Genomic DNA, 27,197 nt, shown 5'->3' with positions numbered 1-27,197 from the left:
GGTGGAAGAGCCATGGATGGTTCCCCCAGTAGGGTTGCCAGGTCCCTCTTCACCACCGGCAGGAGGTTTTTGGGGCGGAGCCTGTGGAGGGTGGGGTTTGGGGAGGGGAGGGACTTCAATGCCATAGAGTCCAATTTGCCAAAGCGGCCGTTTTCTCCAGGGGAACTGATCTCTATCAGCTGGAGATCAGTTGTAACAGCAGATCTCCGGCTAGTAGGGTTGCCAACCTCCAGGTACTAGCTGGAGATCTCCTGCTATTACAAATGATCTCCAGCCGATAGAGATCAGTTCCCCTGGAGAAAATGGCCACTTTGCCAATTGGACTTTATGGCATTGAAGTCCCTCCCCTCCCCAAACCCCGCCCTCCTCAGGATCTGCTCCCAAAACCTCCTGCCAGTGGCGAGGAGGGACCTGCCAACCCTACCGGCTAGTTCCTGGAGGTTGACAACCCAATCCCCCAGTCTCCTTGGAAGGAGGGCAGAATGTAAATGCAAAAGACCGATAAACAAGTGTTTGTCCTAAATGATAAACTAAACACACGAACATCTCATGGGATGTGAACATCTTTCTTCTGCTTTGGGGCAGGATGGTGGCTGGAAAGGCAGAGCCTGCAATGCCCGGGCGTTTGTATGTTCACCCTGACTCGCCTGCCACGGGAGCCCACTGGATGCGCCAGCTGGTATCCTTCCAGAAGCTCAAGCTCACCAACAACCACCTGGATCCATTTGGACACGTAAGTGACTCCGACTGGAACTTTATCAACAGTCGCTTTTGTCTGTGGCCCTTTATGCACGGCTGTTTCCTCGCTGCCAAGCTCCAGGTGGTGGCTGGAGATCTCCTGCAATTAAACTGAACTCCAGCCGATAGAGTTCAGTTCACCTGGAGAAAATGGCTGGTTTGGCAATTGGACTTTGGCATTGAAGTCCCTCCCCTCTCCAAAACCCCGCCCTTCACAGGCTCCGCCCCCTAAACCTCCAGGTATTTCCCAACCCAGATTTGGCAACCCTGTTCCTCGCGGTCACCCTGCCAACTATTTCGGGGCTTTGCTTTGATTATGCTTGCATTTTCTGACAGTCAGAGGTCGCCTCGCTCTCCCCACGTGTTTCCGTGCGTTTTGCCCACATTTTCTGTATGCTGGCTAAACACTAGGGTTGCCAGATCCAGGTTGGGAAATACCTTGTGATTTTTGGGGCGGAGCCTGAGGATGGCGGGGTTTGGGGGGGACTTCAATGCCATAGTGTCCAATGGCCAAAGCAGCCATTTTCTCCAGGTGAACTGATCTCTGTTGGCTGGAGATCAGTTGTAACAGCAGGAGATCTCCAGCTGCTATGTGGAGGTTGGCAACCCTACTAAACTCGAATCCAGAAAACGTGGACAAAACATGCAGAAATGCGTGGGGAGAACGAGGTGACCTCTGATGGTCGGAAAATGCAAGCATAAACAAAGCAAAGCCCTGAATTAGTTGGCGGGGTGACCGCGAGGAAACAACCATGCATCAATGGCCTGTGTCAAAGATGCCATCTCCGTTATGGAAGCGATACTGGCACAAATAGCCTTGTGAGATCAGAGCTGCGATCAGGGAGACCAGCTGTCTAGCAAAGGAGTCAGTCTTGAGTTTCATCTTGTTCCGGTTTGTATGGTACATCTGCCCTCCTTGGGGGCGATCTGCCTCTCCCATGTAGTTCTAACCTTTTTTTTGCAACTCTGCACAAATGGCATGAAAAAATTGTTTAGGATTTCCCAGAAATCAGGTGAATCTTGTCTTTGACTTCTTGTAATGCTGGGTCCAGGCTAAGGTTGCCAGGTCTCTCTTTGCCACCGGCGTGATGTTTTGGGGGCGGAGCCTGAGGAGGGAGGGGAGGGACTTCCATGCCATAGTGTCCAGTTGCCAAAGCGGCCATTTTCTCCAGCTGAACTGATCTCTATCGGTTGGAGATCAGTTGTAATAGCGGGAGGTCTCCAGCCACCACCTGGAGGTTGGCAACCCTAGTCCAGGCATGCCCGGATGAGAGTATCAACTAGACTGCTCCATATTTGGCACTTTTCATCGGTTGCCTGCACCGTGTTATCAGTTCATACATGCATATTTCTCTGAGGCTTTTATTCATTCTGTGTGGTAGCCCTTCGAATGTCTTTGTCCTGGTTTTCTCTCAGTTGGGGTCTCTGATGTATAGCTTCTTCCAATACACTCAAAACCAGGACTGTATCCTATCCACTCATCGATTAGAGTTGCCAAGTGCCAGGTGGTGGTGGGCAAACCCCTGTCAATCCACCTGGCTGCCCGTCGACCAGCTGAGGGTCGGCAGGCAGCGTGTGCACGCATGCCTGCCCGCCGCGCCACGTCACTTCTGGTTTACTCCCGAAAGTGCTGCATCGCAAGGGGCCTTTTACCACTCAAACTCCCAGCCGCGTGTGCGATTTTTGCCTCACCTCTGCCCAAAAACCTCCCACCGGAGGAGAGGGGGGACATGGAAACCCTATTCACCGCTATTCACCCTATTGCACATTCTTTCTGCTATAGCAATCATTTGCAACGGGATTGTCTTATCCACATAGGAAAACCCAGTTGCAAATGATTGCTATAGTGCAACGATAACACAATATTCAATGATGTGTGGATACAGCCCAGGTCGCAAAAGCGAATTATTCCCCCTCCCCCATTGTTTTTTGAGGCCCTATAACAGGAGTGGGGGACCTTTTTTCCGCCAAGGGCCATTTGGATATTTATAACATCATTCGCGGGCCATACAAAATTATCAAGTTAAAAATTAGCCGACCAAGCCCCAAGCCCCAGATGACCCCCCTCCCCAGCACGGGCAAGCAGGCAGGCATCCAACTGGTGGCACACTCGCCCACCTGGTGGCACAGGATGGTTTGTTGCACTAGCCGGGTGTAGCCGTCCAGCCGCACGCGTGTTCAGGGCCGGATTCTACAGCCGGCTTCTGCTACCTCCCACTGCAGGGATGAAATGAGGACACACTGGCTAAGAACTCACCCCTCCGCGCATGCTGGCCTTCCCCCTTTAACCCCTCTATTGTCGCCACTTCTGCCCCCAGCCCTCTTGTAGTACAGAGGGAATACGTTTCTCCATGGCCTGGGTGGGAAAGGGTTAACACAGTTTCTTGGGCGGTCCTAGCAACTCCATAGCTAAAGACTCTTCTGCAAGGGGGAAAAAAGGTTCCTTTTCTTGGCAAAACAAACTCACATCTGCCTTGAATAGAGGCTATTCCTGTTCGCGGGAGGGGGCGGATCACCAGTCTTAGATCCTTCTGAGCTAGAGATCTGCCAGGACCCATGAAGGGCCAGACCAAATGATTTCACGGGCCTTAAACGGCCCCCAGGCCTGACATTCCCCACCCCGCCCTATAAAATATAGATGGTATTTGTATTTGGCGTCTCTTAATTCATGTGTGATGTGAATGACATAGGGACCACTATGAGCAAAGTGGATTTTATATGTACAGGAAGTTCTCCTGGGCACAGACATGGATCAATGCGTCGCTGACCTGTTTGCATTCTAATACAGAGGTCAAAATGCAGCAGTAAAGTAAAAGTCAGAACAATGGACAGAAGTACTACCTGAGATTCTTAGCAACCCCCCATACTCTTTTTACCAGAAACTCTTTTACTCCTTCCTCACAGTTAAGAGGCCTACTGTACTTAATAGATTACTCTTTAGGTTTCTTCCATGTATATATTCGTTATGGTCATAAATAAACAGGATGTTATCCAGCTGGTGTTGGAACCAAGACAGTTTGTGCTTTGTGACCTTTGTTGCATTGGCTAAAGTTTCAACATAATGTTCAGTACAGAGGTTCTCCTCTTCCCAGAATTTGCATTCAAAATTGGATTGGAACAGGGGTGGCCCGTGAAATCATTTGGTCTGGCCCTTCATGGGTCCTGGCAGATCTCTAGCTCAGAAAGATGCTGCCCTGCCTGAATCTCTTGGGCCCAGCTGGGGACAGCAGAGCTCAAAAGCGAGTCGCTCTATGTGGCAGACCCTCAAAGCCATCTTTGGTCGTGCCTCTTGGCTAAATGTTTGACCAAATATAGCAGGCTAATTTTTAAGTTGATAATTTTGTATGGCCCACGAATGATGTTATAAATATCTAAATGGCCCTTGGCAGAAAAAAGGTTCCCCACCCACCCCTGGATTAGAATGACATTGTGAGAGCCGGTTCACTGCTTTCAGTATTCACTCCCCGCAAAAAAAAACCTGTGGTCAGTGTGTGGTTTGAATTGCTTTTTCTAATCTGGTCTTGCCTGTAAGTATTGGTGGGAAACAAATGCATGTATTGGGTCCCAGTGCAAAGCGTTGTTCCAAGTGGAAGGTCACCATTCTTATAACTAGACTTTGATGGTGCATCGTGCATAGCTGAATAATCTTACTCAGAACCTATAGATTTAGGGTAAACTGCACTATAGGCTAGGATACTGCGTTCATCACCAGTGTATATCCGCTGTTGTAGGTAAATATCCTAAACAGGCCTCAGGTTTGAGAATACTGCTGCATGAGCTTCAGGAAAAAGATTTGTGACCAGATGTGCACAATAATGCACGATTAAGTCAATTCAGATCTGCATTATATTGCAAGGACAATGCAGTGCACAGAAGCAGCTGAGGAAATGCACATGACTCAGCAGTCCAGAGCCACTTTGCAAAAATCTCATCTGTTCTTCTGATAAGAGCACTGAGCATGCAGTTCCATAGTGTACGAAAGCAGAAACCAACAGATAAGGTTTTTGTTGTTGCTTTTGTTGCAACTCCCACATTAAATCAGTATTCAGGGCATTCTATTGCTCTGTGGGAGTAGGAAGTTGTTTGCCATTCATCTCAAATGATCCCAGGGGATGGTCACTTCTTACACCTGACAAAATGGAGCAGATCCCTTTTTTGTTCAATGGAAGACTGTTGTCTCTCCCATTGTCCAAGGTAGGAAGGGATAACCTCATAGGGTCTCTAATGTGAGAGCCAGCATGGTGTAGTGGTTAGGAGCAGTGGACTCTAATCTGGAGAACCGGGTTTGATTCCCCACTCCTCCACAGGAGCGGTAGACTAATCAGGTGAACCAGGTTGGTTTCTCCACTCCTCCACATGAAACAAGGTGGCTGACTTTGGACTAGTCACAGTTCTCTTTGAACTCTCTCAGCCCCACCTACCTCACAAGGTGTCTGTTGTGGGGAGAGGAAGGGAAGGAGATTGTAAGCTGGTTTATTCTCCCTAAAAGGGATAGAAAATCGGCATATAAAACCCTTCCTCCCCCACCCTCTTGTTCTTCTTCTACTTCTCCTCCTCCTCCTCCTCCATTTGGAAAGAAGACTGTGGCCTTTACTGGCAGATGCAGATCTCATGCTTGTCATTTATACTCCACTGGATCTGCTTCCTGGAGTAACTTTGAATCAAAAAAAGTTTAACATTTCATTTTTTAACCCCCAGTGTGGCTGGAGAAGCCAGCTACTCTGCAACTGCAGCTGGCTGAAAAGACATTTTATCACCCCTTAAATTTCAGACATCCTTTTAAAGCCACCTCTACTCAAAAGCAAAATCCCCCTTCTTAGGGCAAGACATTAATTTATGTATTTCAAAATCTTTACATGCACAGAGATAATCAGTCTGACAAACCCCCCTGATTTAAGAGTATATCCTGAGGGTGGCGAGGGATCAAAGAAGCTTAACTATTTTGACAGATTTTTGGGCTTCAAATCATTGGAAGCAATCTGTCTGCCCCCCCCCCCACCCCGCTACCTTTGGATGAAGAAAAAGGGGAAACTCTCTCAAACCATACACAAGTCAAAATTGCTGACACCATGAAAATGCATCTATTAATAATGCCAGATTTCTGTAATGCTTGCTACTGAACTACCATTGAAAAATGAGACTTAGTTCTTCGAAATCCACTCATCAAAAATGGGGAGAGGCTGTGGCTCAGTGGTAGAGCATCTGCTTGATATGCACAAGGACCCAGGTTCAATCCCCGGCATCTCCAGTTAAAGGGGCTAGGCAAGTAGTTGATGTGAAAGACTTCTGCCTGAGACCCTGGAGAGCCACTGCCGGTCTGAGTAGACAATACTAACTTTGATGGACCAAGGGTCTGATTCAGTAGAAGGCAGCTGCATGTGTTCATACAGTTTTGCAGAAGGTCCCAGGTTCAATCTCCGGCATCTTCAGTTAAAGGGACTAGGCAAGTAGGTGATGTGAAAGACCTCTGCCTGAGACCTTGGAGAGCCGCTGCCGGTCTGAGTAGACAATACTGACTGAGTAGACAATACTAATGGACCAAGGGTCTGATTCAGTATAAGGCAGCTTCACGTGTTCATTTAAATTAGTCTGTTTTCATAAAGTCACCTGTAAACAAAAGTCACCTGTAAATAGATTAGCTTTAAAGCTTGCATAGTAAGTTGGCTGCTTGTTGCAGGTCAAGGAAGAGCATTAAGGATCTGTCACGTGTGAGTATTTTTGCAGAGATAGCTGTTCATTAAAAGAATTTCAGTGTCAGAAGGAATCACAGGATGCTTCTGGAGTTGGAGAGGGTAGGAGAGATCTAAAGACCATTTGGTCCAATCAAAAGGTTGGACCAAGCACCTGTGTGTGTGTGTGCGTGCGCATGTGTGTGCCATCAAGTGACAACTGACTCATGGTGACTCTGTAGGGTTTTCAAGGCAAGAGACTTCAGAGGTGGTTTGCCACTGTGTGAACAGACTGCTGGACTTGATGGACCTTGGTCTGATCCAGCATGGCCTTTCTTATGTTCTTATGCCCTTGCCTGCCTCTGCATGGGCTAAGAGAGTTCTGGGATAACTGTGACTGGCCAAGGTTAGCCAGCAGGCTTCATGTGGAGGAGCGGGGAATTGAACCCAGTTCTCCAGATTAGCATCTGCCGCTCTCAACCACTACATCATGCTGGCTGTCCTACCAGCAATGAATTCATCAACCTGTGTGGTCCTGACCACAGTATGCCAACTGTAAAGAAAGATGGTTCCAGGACAAATTATTCCAGATGAGTCAAGCGAGATGCCAACCTACAATCTAAAAGAGAATGCATCCCTTTGTGCCCTAGACATTCTATAGCCGTCTAATGTCCTGTACCTAGGATGGCCAGTTCCTGATATTCACACAGAAGAGGGAACTCCAAAATCGTAGGGTGTAGTGGCTAAAGTGTCAGACTAGGATCTGGGAGACCCAAGTTCGAATCCCCACTCTGCCATGGAAGCTTGCTGGTCCAGTCATACACTGTCAGCCTAACCTATCTCACAGGGTGGTTGTGAGGATAAAACAGAGAACGATGTAAGCGGCTTTGGGTCCCAATTGGGGAGAAAGGCAGGGAATAAATCAAGTCAATAAAATAAATAATAAAAATAAACATTCCTTGCATGCATGCAACCTAAAAGTGGCGCTTAATTTGAGGAAATGAGATACAGCCCTAGTAGAGAAGACAAGTCAGGGTCACGGGTTTCAGAGAAGGTGCAGCAATTTAGGTGCAAAGGTCTAGTCCAGCTTCTGGAAGATGCCCCAGTTTGGGACTTCTTGGCACCTGCAAACTAGTTGGTGGAGTTTTGATCTAGCTTTGCCATTGCGTAGGAGACAAGTGTATGGAATGATGACTTGGATGTCTGGCTTGGAACGTGCCCTCTCTAGGAATATGCTAAGGACAACTTGCTCTCCTGAAAGGGATGATTCTTCTAGTCCATCCCTTTCAAGGATGGCCAGCTCCAAGACAGGTGGCTCCTACAGCCACTATTTATCGCTGTGTGAAGAATCGGTTATTTTTCCAGTTCAGTTACTGGATATACACAATGAATGTGCTGATCATATTTCCATTCAGTGCTCATGGTGAGGAGGCAGAAGGGTATGGCTTGCTCATTAGAAAAGGAGAGAGTAATGTTGGGAAAGGGGATTACAGCTCAGCTATATGATTCCCTAGAAGCAATAAAATTATGGGGCTTGCATGCCCCTATCGGTTTGTATAAAAGGGGGGATTGCCTTGGCAACCTTTGTATTGTGTGACACCTGATGCCTTCGGAGAACCTGGGAACTCTCTTAATACAGTTCCCCAAATTTTTTACTCAAAAGCGATGACGTTTTATAGCAGCACTAGGGATCATTTGTGTTAAGGGGAACCAAGTGACCCCTGGTCAAAAGTATGGACATCTTGAGATTCGGAACACAGAACACCTTCCACTTTTCAATAGAAGTTGTTTCAAAGGTTGTGGCCAGAAATGTTGACTTTGTAATCCATCTGTGATCAAAGAAATTGATTTATGAGGAAAGATGAGGGGGAGGGGGAGGTTAAGAAGAAGAGTTGGTTTATAGATGCTGACTTTCTCTACCACTTAAGGAAGAATCAAACCAATTTACAATCACCTTCCTTTCCCCTCCCCACAACAGACACCCTGTGAGGTAGGTGGGGCTGAGAGAGTGTGACTGGCCCAAGGTCACCCAGCTGGCTGCATGTGGAGGAGTTGGGAAACAAATCCAGTTCACCAGATTAGTGTACGCCGCTCATGCGGAGGAGTGGGGAATCAAACCTGGTTCTCTAGATCAGAGTCCAGCTCTCCAAACCACCGTTCTTAACCACTACACCATGCTGTCTCTCTCCTAACACGCCTCTAATGTCCATCTGGACACCTTTCCATTTCGCCTCATGAAGAATTCTGTGTAACTCAAAAAGCTTCGTACAGAAAAACCACCTCAATGAAGAAATCTTATTCTGTTCTCCAAATTGCTACAAATTGTAGGAAGCTCCAAGGTATCTTCAAAGGGTCAGTTTGCTCATGGAGAGGAAATACTAGAGTTTTGAGCTGGTCTTTGTATTATCTATTTATTGACAAAATATGTATATATACAGGTTGAGCAGGTGGGAAACAAGCAGGGGCTCTCCCCAAACAGCAGTGGCGCACCCCGAAGCAACACCTTTGTAGGCTGCTTCTTGCCAGCCAGACCCAATATTGTCATTTTGACCCCACCCATCTGCTAAGGCACAGCCCACAAAACGGTGGTACCAGAACATGGTTGTCTCTTTGCTTGGCACAACACATAAGGGTTGCCAGCTCCGGGATGGGAAATACCTGGAAATTTTGGGGGCAGAGCCTGAGGAGGGCGGGGTTTGGGGAGGGGAGGGACTGCAACGGAGGATAATGCTATAAAATCCACCTTCCAAAGCAGCCGATTTCTCTAGGGGAACAGATCGCTATCAGCTGGAAATCAGTTGTGATCCCAGGAGATCTCCAGCAAGTACCTGGAGGTTGGCAACAACACAGTGATGTCATCTCTAATCAACATTTCCATCTGTTCTGAGATTTCTCGAACTCTGAGCCCCTGATAGGAAGGTCTAAAATGCATGGTCACTTAGCCCAGTTCCAGCCCCATTCCAGCCCAGTTGGAATCCCAGTTTCACCCAGGATCAAATCTTCGCAACCAGACGGGAAGCCTCCATTAGTCAATTCGAAAGGACCAATCACCAGGAGCTTTTTACTCAGCAGGAACCCACATTTTCTGTTTACATGGATCCATTTGCACAGTTTAGTCCCTGCTCATTCCAGGTAATGCGGGTTCATTCGATCCTGGGTGGAACGGGGCTGGAACTGGGCTGGAACTGGGCTAAGTGACCATGCGTTTTAGACCGAAGGCCGGCTTCTCCCAGAGTGCAAGATTGGACTGATGAGCCTGCTCGCAAAAAAGAAATGGCATAATTCCCGGCCACTCTGTATAGCCACCTTCAGTTGCGAATGCCAAGGAAGCCGCTGGATTCTGGCAGGCTCTCTCTTACTGGAAAGGGCTGGCAAGCTCCGCTTCCAGAACCATTTGCGATTTTCCCATGATGTCGTTGTGGGGGGACATTCGCTTACTTCTTTAACTGCCTCCGCGTGTGCTGAAAAGCTTCACAAGTCGCCTTCCTGGTGATTCCGCACAATACTCCCTTGGAACTGAGCCGTAACATTTGGTTATTAAAAATTACCGAACGTGATCTATGGTAACAAACACATTTGCAGGTGGCTTAACAGGTAAAGGTCCAAAGGCATCTCGCGCTTCCTTCTTTCGGGATACTCACCGGGAAGCATTTTTAAAGAGAAAGATGGTCGTTTGCCTTCCCTGAGTAAAGTCTGTTGAGGCCATCCATTTATAGGGGAAAAGCATTAGGATTCCTCAGCTGGATTTGACCAAAGGCCCCTCAGTTTCCTATGGTAGTAGGGTTGCCAGCGTCCGGGTGGTGGCTGGAGATCTCTGGCTATTACAACTGATCTCCAGGTGACAGAGATCAGTTTCCCTGGAGAAAATGGCCGTTTGGGCAATTGGACTCTATGGCATTGAATCCCCTCTCATCTCCAAACCCCGCCATCCTGAGGCCCCACCCCCAACATCTCCAGGTATTTCCCAACCCGGAGCTGGCAACCCTATATGGTGGTCAGTCAGATGCCTTCAAGGAGCCCAAAGGCAACATTTGAAGGTGATGGGCCTCCCCTGTTGTTTGTACCCAGGATCTGTTGTTTAGAGATAGATTGGGTCTGCACATGGAGGTTCTGAGCTGTGAGCTCCCTGGAAGAATATGTACACACGTAAGCGCTGTTAGGTCACAACCGACTAGGCAACCCCAGCAAGGCAAGTGAGAAGCAGAGGTGGTTTGCCATTGTCTTCCTCTGCAGTGTCTTTCTTGGTGATCTCCCGTCCAAGTACTGACCCTGCTTAGCTTCCAAGATCTGATGAATTTGGGCTATATCCTCCACCCCTTGGAATGGCAGGGTAAAAATGAGAGGGATTCCATGAATAGCAATAACCAGCATGAGAGCTAGCATGGTGTAGTGGTTAAGAGCAGTGGTTTGGAGCAGTGGACTCTAATCTGGAGAATCGGGTTTGATTCCCCACTCCTCCACTTGAGCTGTGGAGGCTAATCTGGTGAACTGGATTTGTTTTCCCACTCCTCCACATGAAGCCAGCTGGATGACCTTGGGCTAGTCACACTCTCTCAGCCCCACCTACCTCACCGAGTGTCTGTTGTAGGGAAGGTGATTGTAAACCGGTTTGATCCTTCCTTAAGTGATAGAGAAAGTTGGCATATAAAAACCAACTTTTCTTCTAACTTCTTTCAAACTATCTTCAACTCTTTCTTTTCATCTCCACAAAAGTACATGTGCAAGACTGAAATCTAAAGATGCAATTAGATAGGATGGTAGGACATTTATGATCAGATCTGCATTCTTTAGAAAAACTACTAGCCATTGTGGGAGAGGGAATTGGATTATGGGTCACATCTTTACAGGCAGGAGCCTTAACTTTCTCTGCTGTGCTGATTTCCTGCTATAAATCACACTTCTGGGCAATTGCTGTTTGGTCCACATAGACAGGAGGCTGCCACCTTCCAGGTGGGGTTCTCTCAGAATTGCAACTGATCTCCTGACTACAGAGACCAGTTCCATTGAAGGAAACAAAAGCTTCAGAGGGTGGACTGTATGGCATCACATCCCTGTGGAGCTCCTTCTCCTCCCCAATGTCTACCCTTCCTGTGTACTGCCTCCAAATCTTCAGGAATTTCCCAAGCTGGAGCTCAAAACTAGGGTTGACAACCTCCAGGTGGTAGCTGGAGATCTCCTGCTATTACAACTGATCTCCAGCCGATAGAGATCAGTTCTCCTGGAGAAAATGGCCACTTTGGCCATTGGACTCTATGGCATTGAAGTCCCTCCCCAAACCCAAGCCCCGCCCTCCTTAGGCTCTGCCCCCAAAACTCCAGCTGGTGATGACAAGGGACTTGGCAACCCTACTCAAAACCCAGATGCCAGGGGCCCTGATTTGGGGCACCCACATGGCTGCCATTAGCTTTTTTAAACAATGGGGTATCTAGGATTGTCCTCTCTGGGATGGGAAACTTCTAGAGATTTGGGGGGTGGGATGGGATATGGGGGAGGCAGACTTTGAGACCTCATAGAGTCCACCCTCCAAAGCAGCCATTTTCTCCAGGGAAACTGCTGATCTCTGTAGTCAGGAGACAAGTTGTAATTCCAGAAGAACTCCAGGCCTCACCTGGAATAGGGTTGCCGCGTCCCCTCTCCGCATCAGCAGGAGCTTGGTGGGGGTGGGGGCGATGATCCCGCACGCATGCAATGACGTCACTTCCGGATTTACCCTGAAAGCGTCAGCATTGCGCAGGATGCTCTAGCCCACTCCACTAACAGAGTTTTTGGGTCCATTCAAGAGTGTACCCATCGCAGTCCCGGCACTTCTGGGGTAAACCCGGAAGTGACCTCATCACTCCGCGCATGCGTGGGATCACCATCGACTAGAAGCAGCCTGACTTCCGCATCCAGCCCAGTGAATTGGCAGGCAATTGCCCGCCAGAACCAAGCATATGTAGGGTTGCCAGGTCCCTCTTCGCCACTGGCGGGATGTTTTTGGGGCAGAACCTAAGGAAGGCAGGGTTTGGGGAGGGGAAGGACTTTAATGCCATAGAGTCCAATTGTCAAAGCGGCCATTTTCTCCAGGGGAACTGATCTCTAGCGGCCGGAGATTAGTTGTACTAGCAGGAGATCGCCTGCTATTACCTGGAGGTTGACAACCTTAGGCATATGGTAAGGCTAACCTGGAGGTTGACAAGCCTAGGGGTATCTGATCATGGCTTCCCAGCCACTGAGTCCCAGCAACCATAATGATTAAGGGACTAGAGCAACTGTCCTATGGGGAGCGGTTAGGACGCTTAGGGCTACTTAGCTCGGAAAGAAGGCGACTAAGGGGAGACATGATAGAGGTCTATAAAATTATGCATGGTTTGGAGAGAGTGGACAGGGAGAAGTTTTTCTCCCTCTCCCATAATACTAGAACACGGGGTCATCTGCTAAAGCTGGAGGGTGAGAGATTCAAAACAGATAAAAGGAAGTATTTTTTCACACAACGCATAGTTAAATTGTGGAACTCCCTGCCCCAGGATGTGGTGATGGCTGCCAGCTTGGAGGGCTTTAAGAGGGGAGTGGACATATTCATGGAGGAGAGGGGTATTCATGGTTATTAGTTAGAATGGATACTGGTCATGCTGCATACCTATTCTCTCTAGTATCAGAGGAACATGCCTATTATTTTGGGTGCGGTGGAACACAGGCAGGATGGTGCTGCTGCACTCGTCTTGTTTGTGGCTTCCTGGAGGCCCCTGGTTGGCCACTGTGTGAACAGACTGCTGGACTTGATGGACCTTGGTCTGATCCAGCAGGGCCTTTCTTATGTTCTTATGAGTTTCACTTGCCTGACAGAAGGGTTTAATTTAGGGATGATTTTGACAAATGGGGAGAGAACCGAGTCCCTGTGGGAAGAGTCCAATGACTACTAACTAACATCCGACATTACGGTAAATGTGGGCCTGCGCAGGCCTACCCTAAATCAAGTTTTATTTCAGGGCTGCAAATTTCTCACTGCTCTGTTAATCACGTTTTACTCTTGCAACTCCCAAACCACTTTCTTTTCATGGTTGCTGGGCTGCAAAAACACACCACGCTAAGCTTTTTCACGAGGTTCTTTGGCATTAGCCCCTAGCTCGCAAGCCCCCATCCCTCGATAGCTGTGAAATTTGTAATCGGCTGCAGTGGGATGGGGTGTGCAGGAGTCCACAGGCACACTGGGGCGGCTGAAATGGAGTTCCCATCGATCTCCCTTCCCCCTCTGCGTCTCCCGCCAAGTGGCGCAAACCCAAAACCTTAGACAGCTTTATGGGTCACACTTGTGCCTTTTGGAGTCTCTGTAAAATATCCTTTTGGGCTGGACACCTCCCTTTCTCTCAGTTATATTGACTATAGGCAGGCAACCTGGAGGGCTGTGTTTTTGTTTTAATGTTACTTGCTCCTCAAGGCGCCTTCTGTGCTCAAAGTAGCGCAAGCAACGGATGGAGCTGGAGACTTCAGTTCGAGGTCTTCAAAGCGGCTTAAGGAGTAAAACCCAAATGGGATTTGGGCGCCTAACTCTCCCGGGGCTGCTTGGGAACTGCCGGAACTTTGCTTCGGACCATTCACATGTTATAAGAAGCAGGGGCGAGGAGGAGAACAAGCAAGAAGCAGAGGTGCAAAAGTGTAATGCAAGTTTGATAAGAGTTTTTAGTGGGAAAACTGCTTTGCAAGCGTTGAGCGATTATGAAAAAAAAATCTGCCTTTAAGATGAGGATAGAATCATAGACTCATAGAGGTGGAAAAGACCACCAGGGTCATCTAGTCCAATCCCCTGCACAATGCAGGAAATTCACAACTACCTCCCCCTCACACCCCCAATGACCCCTATTCCACGGCCAGATGATGGGGGGGAAACCCTCCAGGATCCCTGGCCAATCAGGCCTGGAGGAAAATTGCTTCCTGACCCCAAAGTGGCGATCGGCACTGCCCTGGGCATCCAAGAAAGGGCCACGAGTAGGGTTGCCAGGTCCTCTTCGCTATGGGCAGGAGATTTTTGGGGCGGAGCCTGAGGAGGGCGGGGGTTTGGGGAAGGGAGGGACTTCAATGCCATAGAGCCCAATTGCCAAAGCGGCCATTTTCTCCAGGTGAACTGATCTCTATCGGCTGGAGATCAGTTGTAATAGCAGGAGATCTTCTGCTATTGCCTGGAGTTTGGCAACCCTAGCCCCAAGAGCCAAACACTGATGCAAACCTTCCTGCCCTCCTTCTCATGAACTGCCTAAGTTCACAAAATCAGAATTCAGCCCAAGAGATACTTAGAGCCTCCACATTTCAAGGCACCTAGGGACAAACATAGTTGGGAGCTTCCAGAAGCACCCCTTTTTGTGCTCTGATGACGTAGAACACAAATTCCCAGGGCCGCTGAGGTCGATCCCACATAGGGGCTGTTTCCCGACTTCATCTCCTTGCCTCTGTGAATGCAAAGGCAATTGCAGCAGAACGCAGACTCTCCAGGGGGCAAGTCCTAGGGATGCCAACCTCCAGGTGGGACCTGGGGATCCCCCAGAATGACAGCTCATCTCCAGACTACAGAGATCAGTTCTCCTGGAGAAAATGGATGCTTTGGAGGGTAGACTGTACGGCATTGTACCCCACTGAGGTTCCTGCCCTCCCCAGACTCCACCTCCAAGCTCCAGGAGTTTCCCAACCTGGAGCTGGCAACCCTCCCTAACCCCTCATCCCCTGCCGGTGGACAGAGGGGACCTGGCAACCCTAGCAAAATCCTATTCTTTCCCCTCTCACCTGACACTTCCCTCACTCACATCTGGAAGGCACATGACAGATGACAATGTCATGCAGAAACCCCCAGAGGAATCAATGGGGAGGCAAGGCAGAGCAAGAACTCCCTAGATTTGGTGTGTGTGTGTTTATATGTTTTTACGGAATTATTTTTATATTATTTGAGTGGAAAGATGGCATAAAATGGTTTAAGTAAATAAATAAGCAAACTGTGTGGAAGCAACCCTAGTGAATTTTCTGATTAAGCTAATATTTGGGCACACATGATGGTAGCCAACCACCAGGTGGGCCCTGGAGACTTCCTGGAATTATAACTGAACTCCAGATGACAGAGGTCAGTTCCCCTAGAGAAAATGGCTGCTTTGGAGGGTAGACTCTAGGGCACAGGTAGGGTTACCAACCTCCAAGTAGTAGCTGGAGATCTCCTGCTATTACAACTGATCTCCAGCCGATAGGGATCAGTTCACCTGGAGAAAATGGCCGCTTTGGCAATTGGACTCTATGGCACTGAACTCCCACCCTTCCCCAAACCCCGCCCTCCTCAGGCTCCGCTCCCAAAACCTCCCGCCAGTGGCGAAGAGGGACCTGGCAACCCTAGGCACAGGTGTCAAACATAAGGCCCGGAAGGCTCTTATCCGGCCTGTGAGCCAGCTGTGGCATCTCCCCCCCGCCCCCGATTTGGGCTGGCAAGCCCGCTGTGGGCTCACCAGCCGAGGCAGCCACCTTCCCCAGTCCTAGGGTTGCCAACCTCCATGTGCTGGCTGGATATCTCTTGCTATTATAACAGATCTCCAGGCAATAGAAATCAGTTCCCCTGGAGAGAATGGCGGCTTTGGCAATTGGACTCTATGGTATTGAAGTCTCTCCCCTCTCCAAACCCCACCCTGCTCAGGCTCCACCCCCCCCCAAAAAAAAATCTCCAGGTGTTTCACAACCTGGAGGTATCAATTATCAAAGAATGTTAAATAAAAGAAAATACTGTAAGAGTGTTATTGTTTTAAGCATATTTGTATTTCAAGTAAAAAAATAAAGTAAAAAATAATATAATTAATTGGCTTTGCCTGTGTCTTCTATAAAGTTTGAAATTTTTGTCATATATCGCCCTTGTAACAAATGAGTTCTACACCCCTGCTCTAGGGCATTAATACTTTGCTGAGGTCTCCAGGAATTTCCCAAGCTAGACTTGGCAACCTTAGCACACAGGCAGGGCCTTAGGTGCCAAATTATTTGCAGGATTGTATTGAAGGCTGCACCTTCAGCTATGTAGGAGGATTCCACCATCACCCAAAAAAAAAAATACCCGCTCTGATTTAAAATTCATCCTGATTGATCTTCATCAACAAGTACACCAAAACCCAGGGACAGATCTAACCTCCAGACTTTTAATACGGTTTTCCACCAGTTTAACAGTCATGGCTACTTTGGACACAGTTTTGAGAAATTGTAGTTTGGTGAAGGTCTAAGAATTTTCCGTCAGGCATCTCCCCTCCTACCCTTCTTCGCTCTCGCAGAACTACTAAAAAATGTTTAGGATGTGTCTAGCGCTTTCAGCGTTCAAAGCACTACATGCATATTTATTTATGTATTTAGAATATTTCTGCACTGCCTCTTGAGAGTCCTGCTTGAGGCAGGTTACAATTAAAAACTACAATGTTAAAACACAAGCCATCGAAACCCAAGCGGCATAAAAACTGTCCATAAGACAGAAGCAAACTGTTTTAAAGTTGATAAGATAAAACTCCTAATTGAAAGCTTGGGTTAAAAAGACGTGTTTTAGTCTGGCACCTAAAAGAAAGTGAAGGAGGCAACAGGGGAGCCTCAAGGGGGAGGGCATCCCAAAGGCGAGGGGCCATCACAGAAAATGCCCCGTTTCTAGTCCCTGCCCATTTCACCTCTGAAGGCCGGGGGTACAGAGAGCAGGGCTGGAGAGGCAGATCTTAACTGGCCAGGTGGGCAGTGTGAGAGGAGACACTCCTTCAGGTGTCCTGGCCTCCAGCCATTTAGGGCCTTAAAGGTAAGGATCAGCGCTTTGAGTTGTGCCTGGAAACAGATCTTTATCCCTTAGAAGCTCCTTGATCCATTGATCTTGAGCAGCGTAAATCTAATGTTTGAGGGATGTAAGGACGGAAACAAATCTTGCCACTGACAATGTAGCCTTGGGGTCCCTATCGCTTAGTAAAAAAGGCATTATGTCAGAGACAGAGGCATTAGATTTATATGTTAAAAGGGGAGAGATATAACGTGATCGGAGTTCCTCATAAAAGCACCATTCCAAGAGGGCATGAGCTAATGAATCAATAGAGCCAGAAGAGCAAGGACAGGTCTTGTCTGGGTATGGTATATTCAAAATCCTGCCCTGCATAACCATAGAGGGGTTAGCATTCAGTCTAGCTAAACAGAAGGCTCTAGAAAGACGAGGAGTTGTCAGAAAATAAGTATAAGTGGGCAAGTGCAGATCTTTCAGCACCTGATATGATCCCTGTAACCAACCCCTGACAGAAGCCTGGATGCCACATTTTGGATGACTGGAGTTTTCGAACTGTTTCCAAAGGCAGTCCTGCGTAGAGCACTTTTTGTTGTTGCCGTCAAGTCACAGCTGACCCCAAGCACATTATGGTAATCTAATTTGGATGTGATCAGAGCATGGAGCACTGTGAGCAGAGCCCTCATTTTGAGGAATGGCCGTAGCTGGCAATTGAGCTGGAGCTGATAAAAGGCACTACGTGTCTCAGAGAAGACCTGAGCCTCCAGCAATAGGCCAGAATCCATTAGCATCCCTAGGATAGCCAGGTCCCTCTTCGCCACCAGTGGGAGGTTTTGGGGGCAGAGCCTGAGGAGGGGGGGGGTTGGAGAGGGGAGGGTCCAATTGCCAAGTCCAATTGCCAAGGCGGCCATTTTCCCCAGGTGATCTGATCTCTATCGGCTGGAGATTAGTTGTAATACCAGATCTCCAGCTATTGCCTGGAGGTTGGCAACCCTAAGCACCCCCAAGCTGTGAACCTGCTCCTTCCAGGGAAGTGCAGCCCTCTCCAAGACATACTGGCTCTGTAGTCCCCAAGTAGCTTCTCCAATGACCAACAGCACCTCAGCCTTGTCTAGATTGAGCTTCAGTTTATCGCTCCTCATCCCTCCCATTACCATCTCCAGGCACCTATTCAGGGCTTTTACAGACCCACCCAGCTTAGCTGTTAAGGAGAAAAAGAGCTGGGTGTCATCTGCATATAGCAACTCGCTTCTAGGGTTGCCAGGTTCCCCTTCTCCACCGTCGGGAGGTTTTGGGGGTGAGGGTGGGGCGGCGATCCCACGATTGCAGCCACATGCAATGCAATTACATCACTTCCGGGTTTACCCCAGAAGCACCGCATCATGACGGTATCGTTTTGGGGGGGTCTGAGTGCTAAAGCATCCAGTCGCGATGTGGCACTTCCGGGGGTAAACCCAGTACCAGTACCACCTTCTGGAATCGACTGGTCATGTACGAGCAGAACCTCCAAAGCACAGTGCCTAGGGTTGCCAACCTCCAGGTACTAGCTGGAGATCTCCTGCTATTACAACTGAACTCCAGGTGACATAGATCAATTCCCCTGGAGAAAATGGCTGCTTTGGCAATTGGGCACTATGGCATTGAAGTCCCTCCCCAAACCCTGCCCTCTTCAGGCTTCGCCCCCAAATCTCCTGCTGGTGGCGAAGAGGGACCTGGCAACCCTAACAGCGCCACTTTCTCCCAGCCAGGCAGCCTCTCCAGAAGGATACTATGGTCAATAGTCTCGAAAGCCCCTCAGAGGTCCAGGAGAATCAACAGGGACATCCTCCCCCTTCAATCTCCTGGCAAAGATAATCAGTCAGAGACAGAGTTAGGGTGGCCAGATACCGGGTAATAGCGGGCAATTGCCTGCCAATTAAGGGGGCTGCCCGCTGCCCCTCAGTTGGCCAATGGGTGGGCCAGCTGAAGGGGGGGGATTAACATCTATGGTTTCCATAGAGTTTTTGAGGAATGTGCTAGAGCATCCCCATCACTTCTGGGTTTACCCCAGAAGTGACGTTATTGCGGTGATCACCCCCTCCCCCCCAGCCCTACCACAACGAAGCTCCCACCGGTGGCAAAGACAGACCTGGCAACCCTAGTCAGAGTGACCAAGACTGTTTCTGGCCCAAAGCCAGATCGAAATGGGTCTAGATCAGGGGTGGGGAAAGTCAGGCCTGGGGGCCGTTTAAGGCCCGCGAAATCATTTGGTCTGGCCCTTCGTGGGTCCTGGCAGATCTCTAGCTCAGAAGGATCTAAGACTGATGATCTGCCCCCTCCCGCGGACAGGAATAGCCTCGGTTCAAGGCAGATGTGAGTTTGTTTTGCCGAGAAAAGGAACCTTTCCCCCCCCTTGCAGAAGAGTCGTTAGCTATGGAGCTGTTAGGACCGCCCAAGAAACTGTGTTAACCCTTTCTCCCCCGGGCCGTGGAGAAACGTATTCCCTCTGTACTACAAGAGGGCTGGGAGCCGAAGTGGCGACAATGGAGGGGTTAAAGGGGGAAGGGCCAGAATGCGCGTGGTGGGGGGAGTTCTTAGCCAGTGTGTCCACATTTCATCCCTGCAGGCGGAGGTAAAAGGAGCCGGCTGTAGAATCCGGCCCTGACCATGCGGAGCAGGAGCAACTCTGGCGTGCAGCTGCACGGCTATGCACGGCTGGTGCAACAGACCATCCTGTGCCACCAGGTGGGCGGGTGTGCCACTGGTTGGATGCCTGCCTGCCTGCTTGCCCGCACCAGGGGGGGGTGGTATCTGGGGCAGCTGCCTGCTTGGTGCTTGGTCATCTAATTTTTAAGTTGATAATTTTGTATGGCCCGTGAATGATGTTATAAATATCCAAATGGCCCTCTGTGGAAAAAAAGGTTCCCCACCCCTGGTCTAGATAATCCATTTTCTCCAAGACCACCTGTTATTCAGTAGGCCACTTTTATTATGGCAGATTGCGCCTGAGGCCAAAGAGACTGACTTCTCTAAAGCAATCTGTGGAGTTTGTGGTTGAAGTGAGGTTTGAACTGTCAATAGCCTGAATCACAACTCATTCTATTGTCACTGTGCTACACCAGCTCTCAGAATTACAGTGCCATCCTAAACAGAGTTACACCCTTCTAAATCTACTGAAGTCAATGGGCTTAGAAGGGTGTAAGTCTGTTTAGGATGGCACTGTTGTTCTGAGAATAGGATGGCCAGGTCCCCCTTGGCCACTGGTGGGGGGTGGAGGATAGGGTTGCCAGATCCAGATTGGGAAGCTCCTGGAGATTTGGAGGTGGAGCCTGGAGAAGACAGGGAACTCAGTGGGGTACAATGCCACAGAGTCCATCCTCCAAAGCATCCATTTCTGCAGGGGAACTGATCTCTGTAGTCTGGAGATGAGCTTTAATTCTGGGTAGGGTTGCCAGATTTGGGGATGTAGCCTGAGGAAGGCGGGGTTTGGGGTGGGGAGGGACTTCAGTGGGCCATAGAGTCCACTTTCCAAAGTGGCCATTTTCTCCAGGTGAATCGATAGCTATCACCTGAAGATCAGTTGTGATAGCGGGGGATTTCTAGCCACCACCTGGAGATTAAAAACGTATGCTGACTCAACAAAGTTAATTAAAGTTAATGAAATAACAGCACCAGCTCAATTTGTTATATGCAAAATTATATACTTTACCCAAGTCAATATGACATATATGCAAACAAATGAATAAATAAATGAAAGACAGGTAACCTGTCTTTCATTTATTTATTCATTTGTTTGCATATATGTCATGTTATTGACTTGGGTAAAGTATATAATTTTGCATATAACAAATTGAGCTGGTGCTGTTATTTCATTAACCACCTGGAGATTGGCAACCCTAATTCCGGGGGATCCCCAGGTCCCACCTGGAGGCTGGCATCCCTACCTGAGATGGATGTTACACTCTTAAACCAGTAACTGTACTCGCTGTCATCCATTACAACTCTTCTCTTTCTTCCTCTTCCTTTTATCTCTTCTGCTATTAAAATTTACATTGTGCCAATTGCTTGGGGACCAGAGCCCCATGGCGCAGAGTGGGAAGCTGCAGTACTGCAGTCAAAAGCTCTGCTCATGACCTGACTCAGTTTGATCTCGACAGAAGTCGGGTTCAGGTAGCCGGCTCAAGGTTGACTCAGCCTTCCATCCTTCCGAGGTTGGTGAAATGAGTATCCAGCTTGCTGGGGGTAAAGGGTAGATGACTGGGGAAGGCAATGGCAAACCACCCGTAAATATAGGCCATTTATACATGGGAAGTTTTACCTTGGATTTGCCACTCTTTAGATGCACACTTTTCCCATCCAAATTCTCAAACCTCAACAGTTAAGCCCCCATGCAGAGTTTTGAGAATTAGGATGGGGAAAATGTGCATCTAGACAGCGGCAAATCCAAGGCAAAACCTCCCATGCATAAATGGCCATAGTCTGCCTAGTAAACGTCAGGATGTGATGTCACCCCATGGGTCAGGAATGACCTGGTGCTGGGACAGGGGACTACCTTTACCTTTTAATTGCTTGGGGGCAGGGACCTGTCTTTGTTTATGTAAATGACTCTGCAAAGCATCACACATCCTGATGGCATGCTTTTACCTTGAAAATTCTCACTTTTAAAAAAAAGGCTGTAAATAAGCAGCTACCAAATTAATAGCACCGATGATGGACGCTTTCAGTGGCCAAACTTTGGAGCCTTTTCTAATACTTTATTTCTTCCAACAACCAAGAAAGGAAAGCAGGCTAACTTTAAAACATAGGCTTTTCCCGCCTTTTGCAATCAAAGCCTTGAAACCCCACAGCAGCTAAAGAGTTAAAGCGAATCCCACCGCAGGCTGATAAAATGCCGCAAAGGTTCTCCTTCCTGCTCTGGGAGGGAGAGGGGTGAGCCTGCGTGATCTGGAAAATGTCATCAATAAAAACTACATTTAAACGGTATGAGATGCAGCCCGCTACTGTGGGCAGGGTTATATGCAATCAGATGAGAAGGGGCTTTAAAGCGCCGAACTCCCCGTTATGCTGCAGCCTTATCCATCTAGAAAAGAATGGGCTTCTGTTTTTGGTTTTTTCCCCCTCTTCCTCCCCCTCCCCGCCCGAGGCCATGGCCATCCATCAGCATCAAGTATAGACATAGCTAAAGCAGAGGAGTGGAAGGGGACCGGCATGGATCACTGGATCTCTCCTTTTCAGGGGTGCCCTGACTTCCAAGGATTGGAGCCAGCATGGTGTAATGGTTAAGAGTGGTGGTTTGGAGTGGTGGACTCCGATCTGGAGAACCGGGTTTGCTTCCCCACCCCTCCACATCAGCAGCGAACCCTAATCTGATGAACTGGATTTGTTCCCCCACTCCTACACACAAAGCCAGCTGGGTGACTTTGGGCTAGTCACAGCTCTCTGAGCCCCACCAACCTCACAGGGTGCCTGTTGTGGGGAGGGGAATGGAAGGTGATTGTAAGCCGGTTTGAGTCTCCCTTAAGTGGTAGAGAAAGTCGGCATATAAAAACCAGCTCTTCTTCTTCTTTCTGAACAGAATCTGTTCAGATTGTCATTCAACAATACAGTGGTGGTGCACGTACATGTGTGAACTGGCCCATAATTCCCCACGTGGTGCTACTCAGCCTCTGAACCTAGTTTTAGAAGTTCACGGTCCAGCAAGACTACAGGTAGCCCTGGTGAGAGATCTGCGAACAGGACTTGCCGGCATCTTTTAAAGGAAGAGATCTGCTGGGCACAGCCCTGATTTGGACGGTGGTGGTTATGGTGTGTGTGCATGTGTGTGTGTGTGTGGGGGGGTCATAGGTAGGGTTGCCAACTGCCAGGTAGTAGCAGGAGATCTTCTGCTAATACAACTGTTCTCCAGCCGATAGAGATCAGATCACCTGGAGAAAACAGCCGCTTTGGCAATTGGACTCTATGGCATTGAAGTCCCTCCCCTCCCCAAACCCCGCCCTCTTCAGGCTCCGCCCCCAAAATATCCCGTTGGTTGAGAAGAGGGACCTGGCAACCCTAGTCATAGGGCTGCAACTCCAGGTTGGGAAATTCCTGGACACTTAGGGGTCGAGCCTGAGGAGGGTAGGGTTTGGGGAGGGACCTCAGCAGGATGTAATGCCAGAGTCCACTCTTCAGAGCAGTCATTTTATCCAGGGGAACTGATCTTTATCAGTTGTTATTCTGGGAGATCTCCAAGCCCCACCTAGAGGTTGGCATTGGCAACCTCTACGGGGAGGTGTTGAGACAGGAGAGTTGGAAGAAGAGGCAGGGAGCTGTTCCTGTTGGCAGAAGAGGGTTTAAATTGAGGGCGGAAAGGTACCGGCTGGATAGTAGGGGGGAAATTTTACAGTAAGAGTTGTTCGACAGTGGAATCAGCTACCTCGGGAGGTGGTGAGCTCCCCTTCACTGTCAGTCTTTAAGCAGAGGCTGGACAAGCACTTGTCAGGGATGCTCTAGGCTGATCATGCATTGAGCAGGGGGTTGGACTGGACGGCCAGTATGGCCCCTTCCAACTCTTCGATTCTATGAGGGATGGAAAGAGGGTCACAGGCTGGAGCGGGGAAGCATGGGTCCAAGATGCAGCGTCCTTGCTAAAGCGAACCCGGATCCAGTATGGTCAATGACTGGAGGAGGTGATCTCTGGACCTCCCCCCACCCCTGCCCTGTACACTGTCTAGAGTTCAATGCATGAAGAAAAGAAGGATAGAAATTACATGGCATCAATAAAACTGGGGAGGTGCCCAGGGAGAGGCGCAAGGGGAGGAACGGCAAAGGGGAAAGTCGAGGAAGTTCGTTTGCTGACTGTTTGAAGGAAGTCACGGAGTCTGGCTGCAGGCCTCGAGTCCTTCTCGCTAATATTTACGTGCATACCAAACCACAGCATCCTCAAAAACAAAGCTCTCAGCTGAACTTAACTGTTCTTAAACTGCCTTCCTGTCTCCTGTGGCTTAGTCCAGTCGAACAGGCTTTCTTTGATTCTTAATGGCCTTTTTCCCTCTCCCCATTTCCCTAGATCATTCTCAATTCGATGCACAAATACCAGCCAAGGCTGCACATTGTGAAAGCAGATGAAAACAACGCGTTTGGCTCCAAGAACACGGCCTTCTGCACGCACGTGTTCCCTGAAACATCTTTTATCTCTGTCACCTCCTATCAGAACCACAAGGTAAGATGCCCAGAAGTCCAAAAGTAAATCTGATTTCTCTATTTTTTAAAAAAATGTGGCGAGGTGGAAACAACTTCTGTTCTAAGCGTCCATAGGAAACGGTGACTGTAAAAGTGTCATGCACCTGGGGCGCAATCCTTGGCATCTCCCGGTGGCAAAGAGGGACCTTGGGCAGAAGGGCAGAGAAAGACGTCTGTCTGCCTGAGACCCTGGAGAGTTGCAGCCAGAGCAGACATTGTTGAGCTAGATGGAGCAAACGTCTGGTCGGGGACCAAACTAGATTTCCTGAGTTTCCTGTGCAGTGATAAGGGGTGGGCTGGCTTCTAACTGCGGTTGTAGGTCAGGGGGAATAGTGGTTTCTCCCCTCACCCCCTACCATGCCATTTTCCTGAAGTTTATCTTCCATCCACTCGCCACTTGGGGGGGGGGGGGAACCATCCAGGTGCTACTGGTTTGTCCCTGGCCCTTCCATCATCCTGTCTAGCTTGTTGCACTGAAGCAGGCCCTTTCAAAGGCTCATATATATTTTAATTTTTTATTTATTTTCCTTAATTTATACCCCACTTTATATCTCTCCAATGGGGATCTAAAGCAGCTTATATCAATCGTCTCTCCTCCATTTTATCCTACAACACCCTTGGGTGGTAGGTTAAGATGAGAGTGTACAACCGGCCCAAGGGCACCCAGCTAGCTTCCATGGCAGAGTGAGAATTCGAACCTGAGTCTTCCAGATCCTAGTCTGACACTCTAACCGCTACACCATATGGGCATTGTGATGCCAGAAGAAAGCCCTTTTACAGCTTTAAGATCTTCTGCTATCCTTATAGGATTCTCTCTTGACTTTCCTCTGATGTCTTGCCTGGCGCAAAACCACATATACTCTGTATTTTTATTTATTTTACTGTAATTGTCTTCATTTAATTCCTGCTTTTCTCCCTGCTGGGGACCCAAAGCAGCTGACATCATTCCCTTCATTTTTTCCTTTCATGTAAGTTTTTCCCTGCAATCATGAAATTTGAATTGTACATCTCAGTGAATGTACTTATGTGTGTGTGTGTGGGGGGGGACTGGACAAAATCACCCTTTCAGGAATTGAAACAATGGGCATCATGCACAAGGCTGATAATGATGTTACAAGATATGACAACCCTGGGAAGATCATGGGTGTACGGGGGATCAGGGAGTGCTGCAGATGGCACAGGCTCAAAGGGGCTGGTACAGGAAACCTACAGAGCTGCCACCCCCACCCCCCAAATTAAATGGAAGATGCAACCTCCAGGTTGCCATCCTCCAAGTGGTGGCTGGAGAGCTCCTGGGATTACAACTTGATCCAGGCGACAGAGAACAGTTGCCCTGGAGAAAATGGCTGCTTTGGAAAGTGGACTCTGTGGATTATACACCATTGAAGCCCCTCCCGAAACCCCACACTCCTCAGGCTCCACCCCCAAATTCTCCAGGAAGTTCCCAACCTGGAGCTGGCAACCCTATCTACAGGCAGCCTTGGAGATGGTGGTCTTTCGTAAGGATATGTGTGTGTGTAGAGTTGCCAACCTTCAGGTACTAGCTGGAGATCTCCTGCTATCACAACGGATCTCCAGCCGATAGAGATCAGTTCCCCTGGAGAAGATGGCTGCTTTGGCAATCGGACTCTATGGCATAGAAGTCCCACCACTCCCCAAACCCCGCCCTCCTCAGACTCCGCCCCAAAAACCTCCCGCTGGTGGCAAAGAGGGACCTGGCAAACCTATGTGTGTGTGAGACTGGGGCTCAGAATATGTATGTATGTATGTATGTATGTATGTATGTATGTATGTATGTATAGGAAGATTGGGGCTCAGAAACCGAGCAGTTGCTATTTAAAGACTGTAGGTCAACGTCATTGGGTAGAACATTTCTCCTACTCTCTCATGATCCTAGAATGTGGGCCCAACCCACTGAAGCTGACTGGCAGTAGGCTGAGAGGAGATGAAAGGCTCTACTTCTTCTTCCAGCGCATGATTAATGTACAAAGTTTTCTACCACGGAATGTGGTGATGACCGTGAGTCTCCATGGCTTGCAGAAGAGGCACAGATAAGTGTAGGGGAGGAGAATAAGTCTATCAACAGCTATTAGCTGTGATGCCTTGAGAGAACTTCCCAGCATACAGGCCTATTGGCGTCTTATTACCAGATGCTGGAGGCGGGGTGGGGGGGAGGAGGAAGCACCAGTTTTTCCTCTTGCATCGTTGTAAGCTTCTGGAGGAATCTGTTTGCCGCTGCAGAAACAGGATGCTGTCCTAGATGAACTTTGGTCTGATCCAGAAAGACAGTTCTTTTGTTCCTAAAGGTGTTTTAAATGTCGGAATGGATCACAGGGTAGCCGATGGATTGCAACAAGCATGTCCACACCAGCTTGGGAGAGTTTTGCCAAGGTCCAGAGGATGCAGCTCTAGAGAGGAAGGAAAGTGTGCCTTTTTGGGGGGGGGGGCACTTATTTTTTCCAAACTGGCAGCTTGGCAGTCTGCAGTGAGCCCAGCAACTAATGAATCAGAGACCATAAACTCTCGGATGTCATTCAAAACAGCAAGCAAACCTAATAATGACTAGTAAAGCCCAGTCATAAATCTACAGTGAAAAGTAATTACAGTATATGTATTTAGGGAGACATACAAGGAATGTTACTATAAAAGCTGAGTTAAGAGCCTGCCTTGCGGTCAGAACATGAAGGAAAAGAAGGATTTTGGGAGTGGGGGTTGAGTAGGCGTGCAAGAGAGAATTGGAGCAAGCAAAACACACAAAAAGCATTCAGTTCTTGTCCTTGTGGTGGATTTACATCCGTTTTGTGGGGGGTTTTGTCTGATTGGATGCAAGCTACCATGACGGGCATGGAAACAAG

General features: G+C 48.7%; 1 protein-coding gene across 1 annotated transcript in view; it reads left to right on the top strand.

The window, feature by feature from the left end:
* The window catches only part of TBX4 (T-box transcription factor 4), a 99,482-nt gene that overhangs the window by 50,588 nt on the left and 21,697 nt on the right, over window positions 1-27,197 (top strand). Inside the window, exons 5-6 of the mRNA XM_056865248.1 lie at window positions 586-733; window positions 24,170-24,322. Coding sequence (XP_056721226.1) covers window positions 586-733; window positions 24,170-24,322 — 301 coding nt within the window. The remainder of the gene's footprint in view (window positions 1-585; window positions 734-24,169; window positions 24,323-27,197) is intronic.

Source organism: Euleptes europaea, chromosome 19 (assembly GCF_029931775.1).
Source record: "Euleptes europaea isolate rEulEur1 chromosome 19, rEulEur1.hap1, whole genome shotgun sequence".
Lineage (NCBI taxonomy): Eukaryota > Metazoa > Chordata > Lepidosauria > Squamata > Sphaerodactylidae > Euleptes > Euleptes europaea.
Note: the sequence above shows the minus strand (reverse complement) of the source record. Positions and strands in the feature narration are given on the sequence as shown.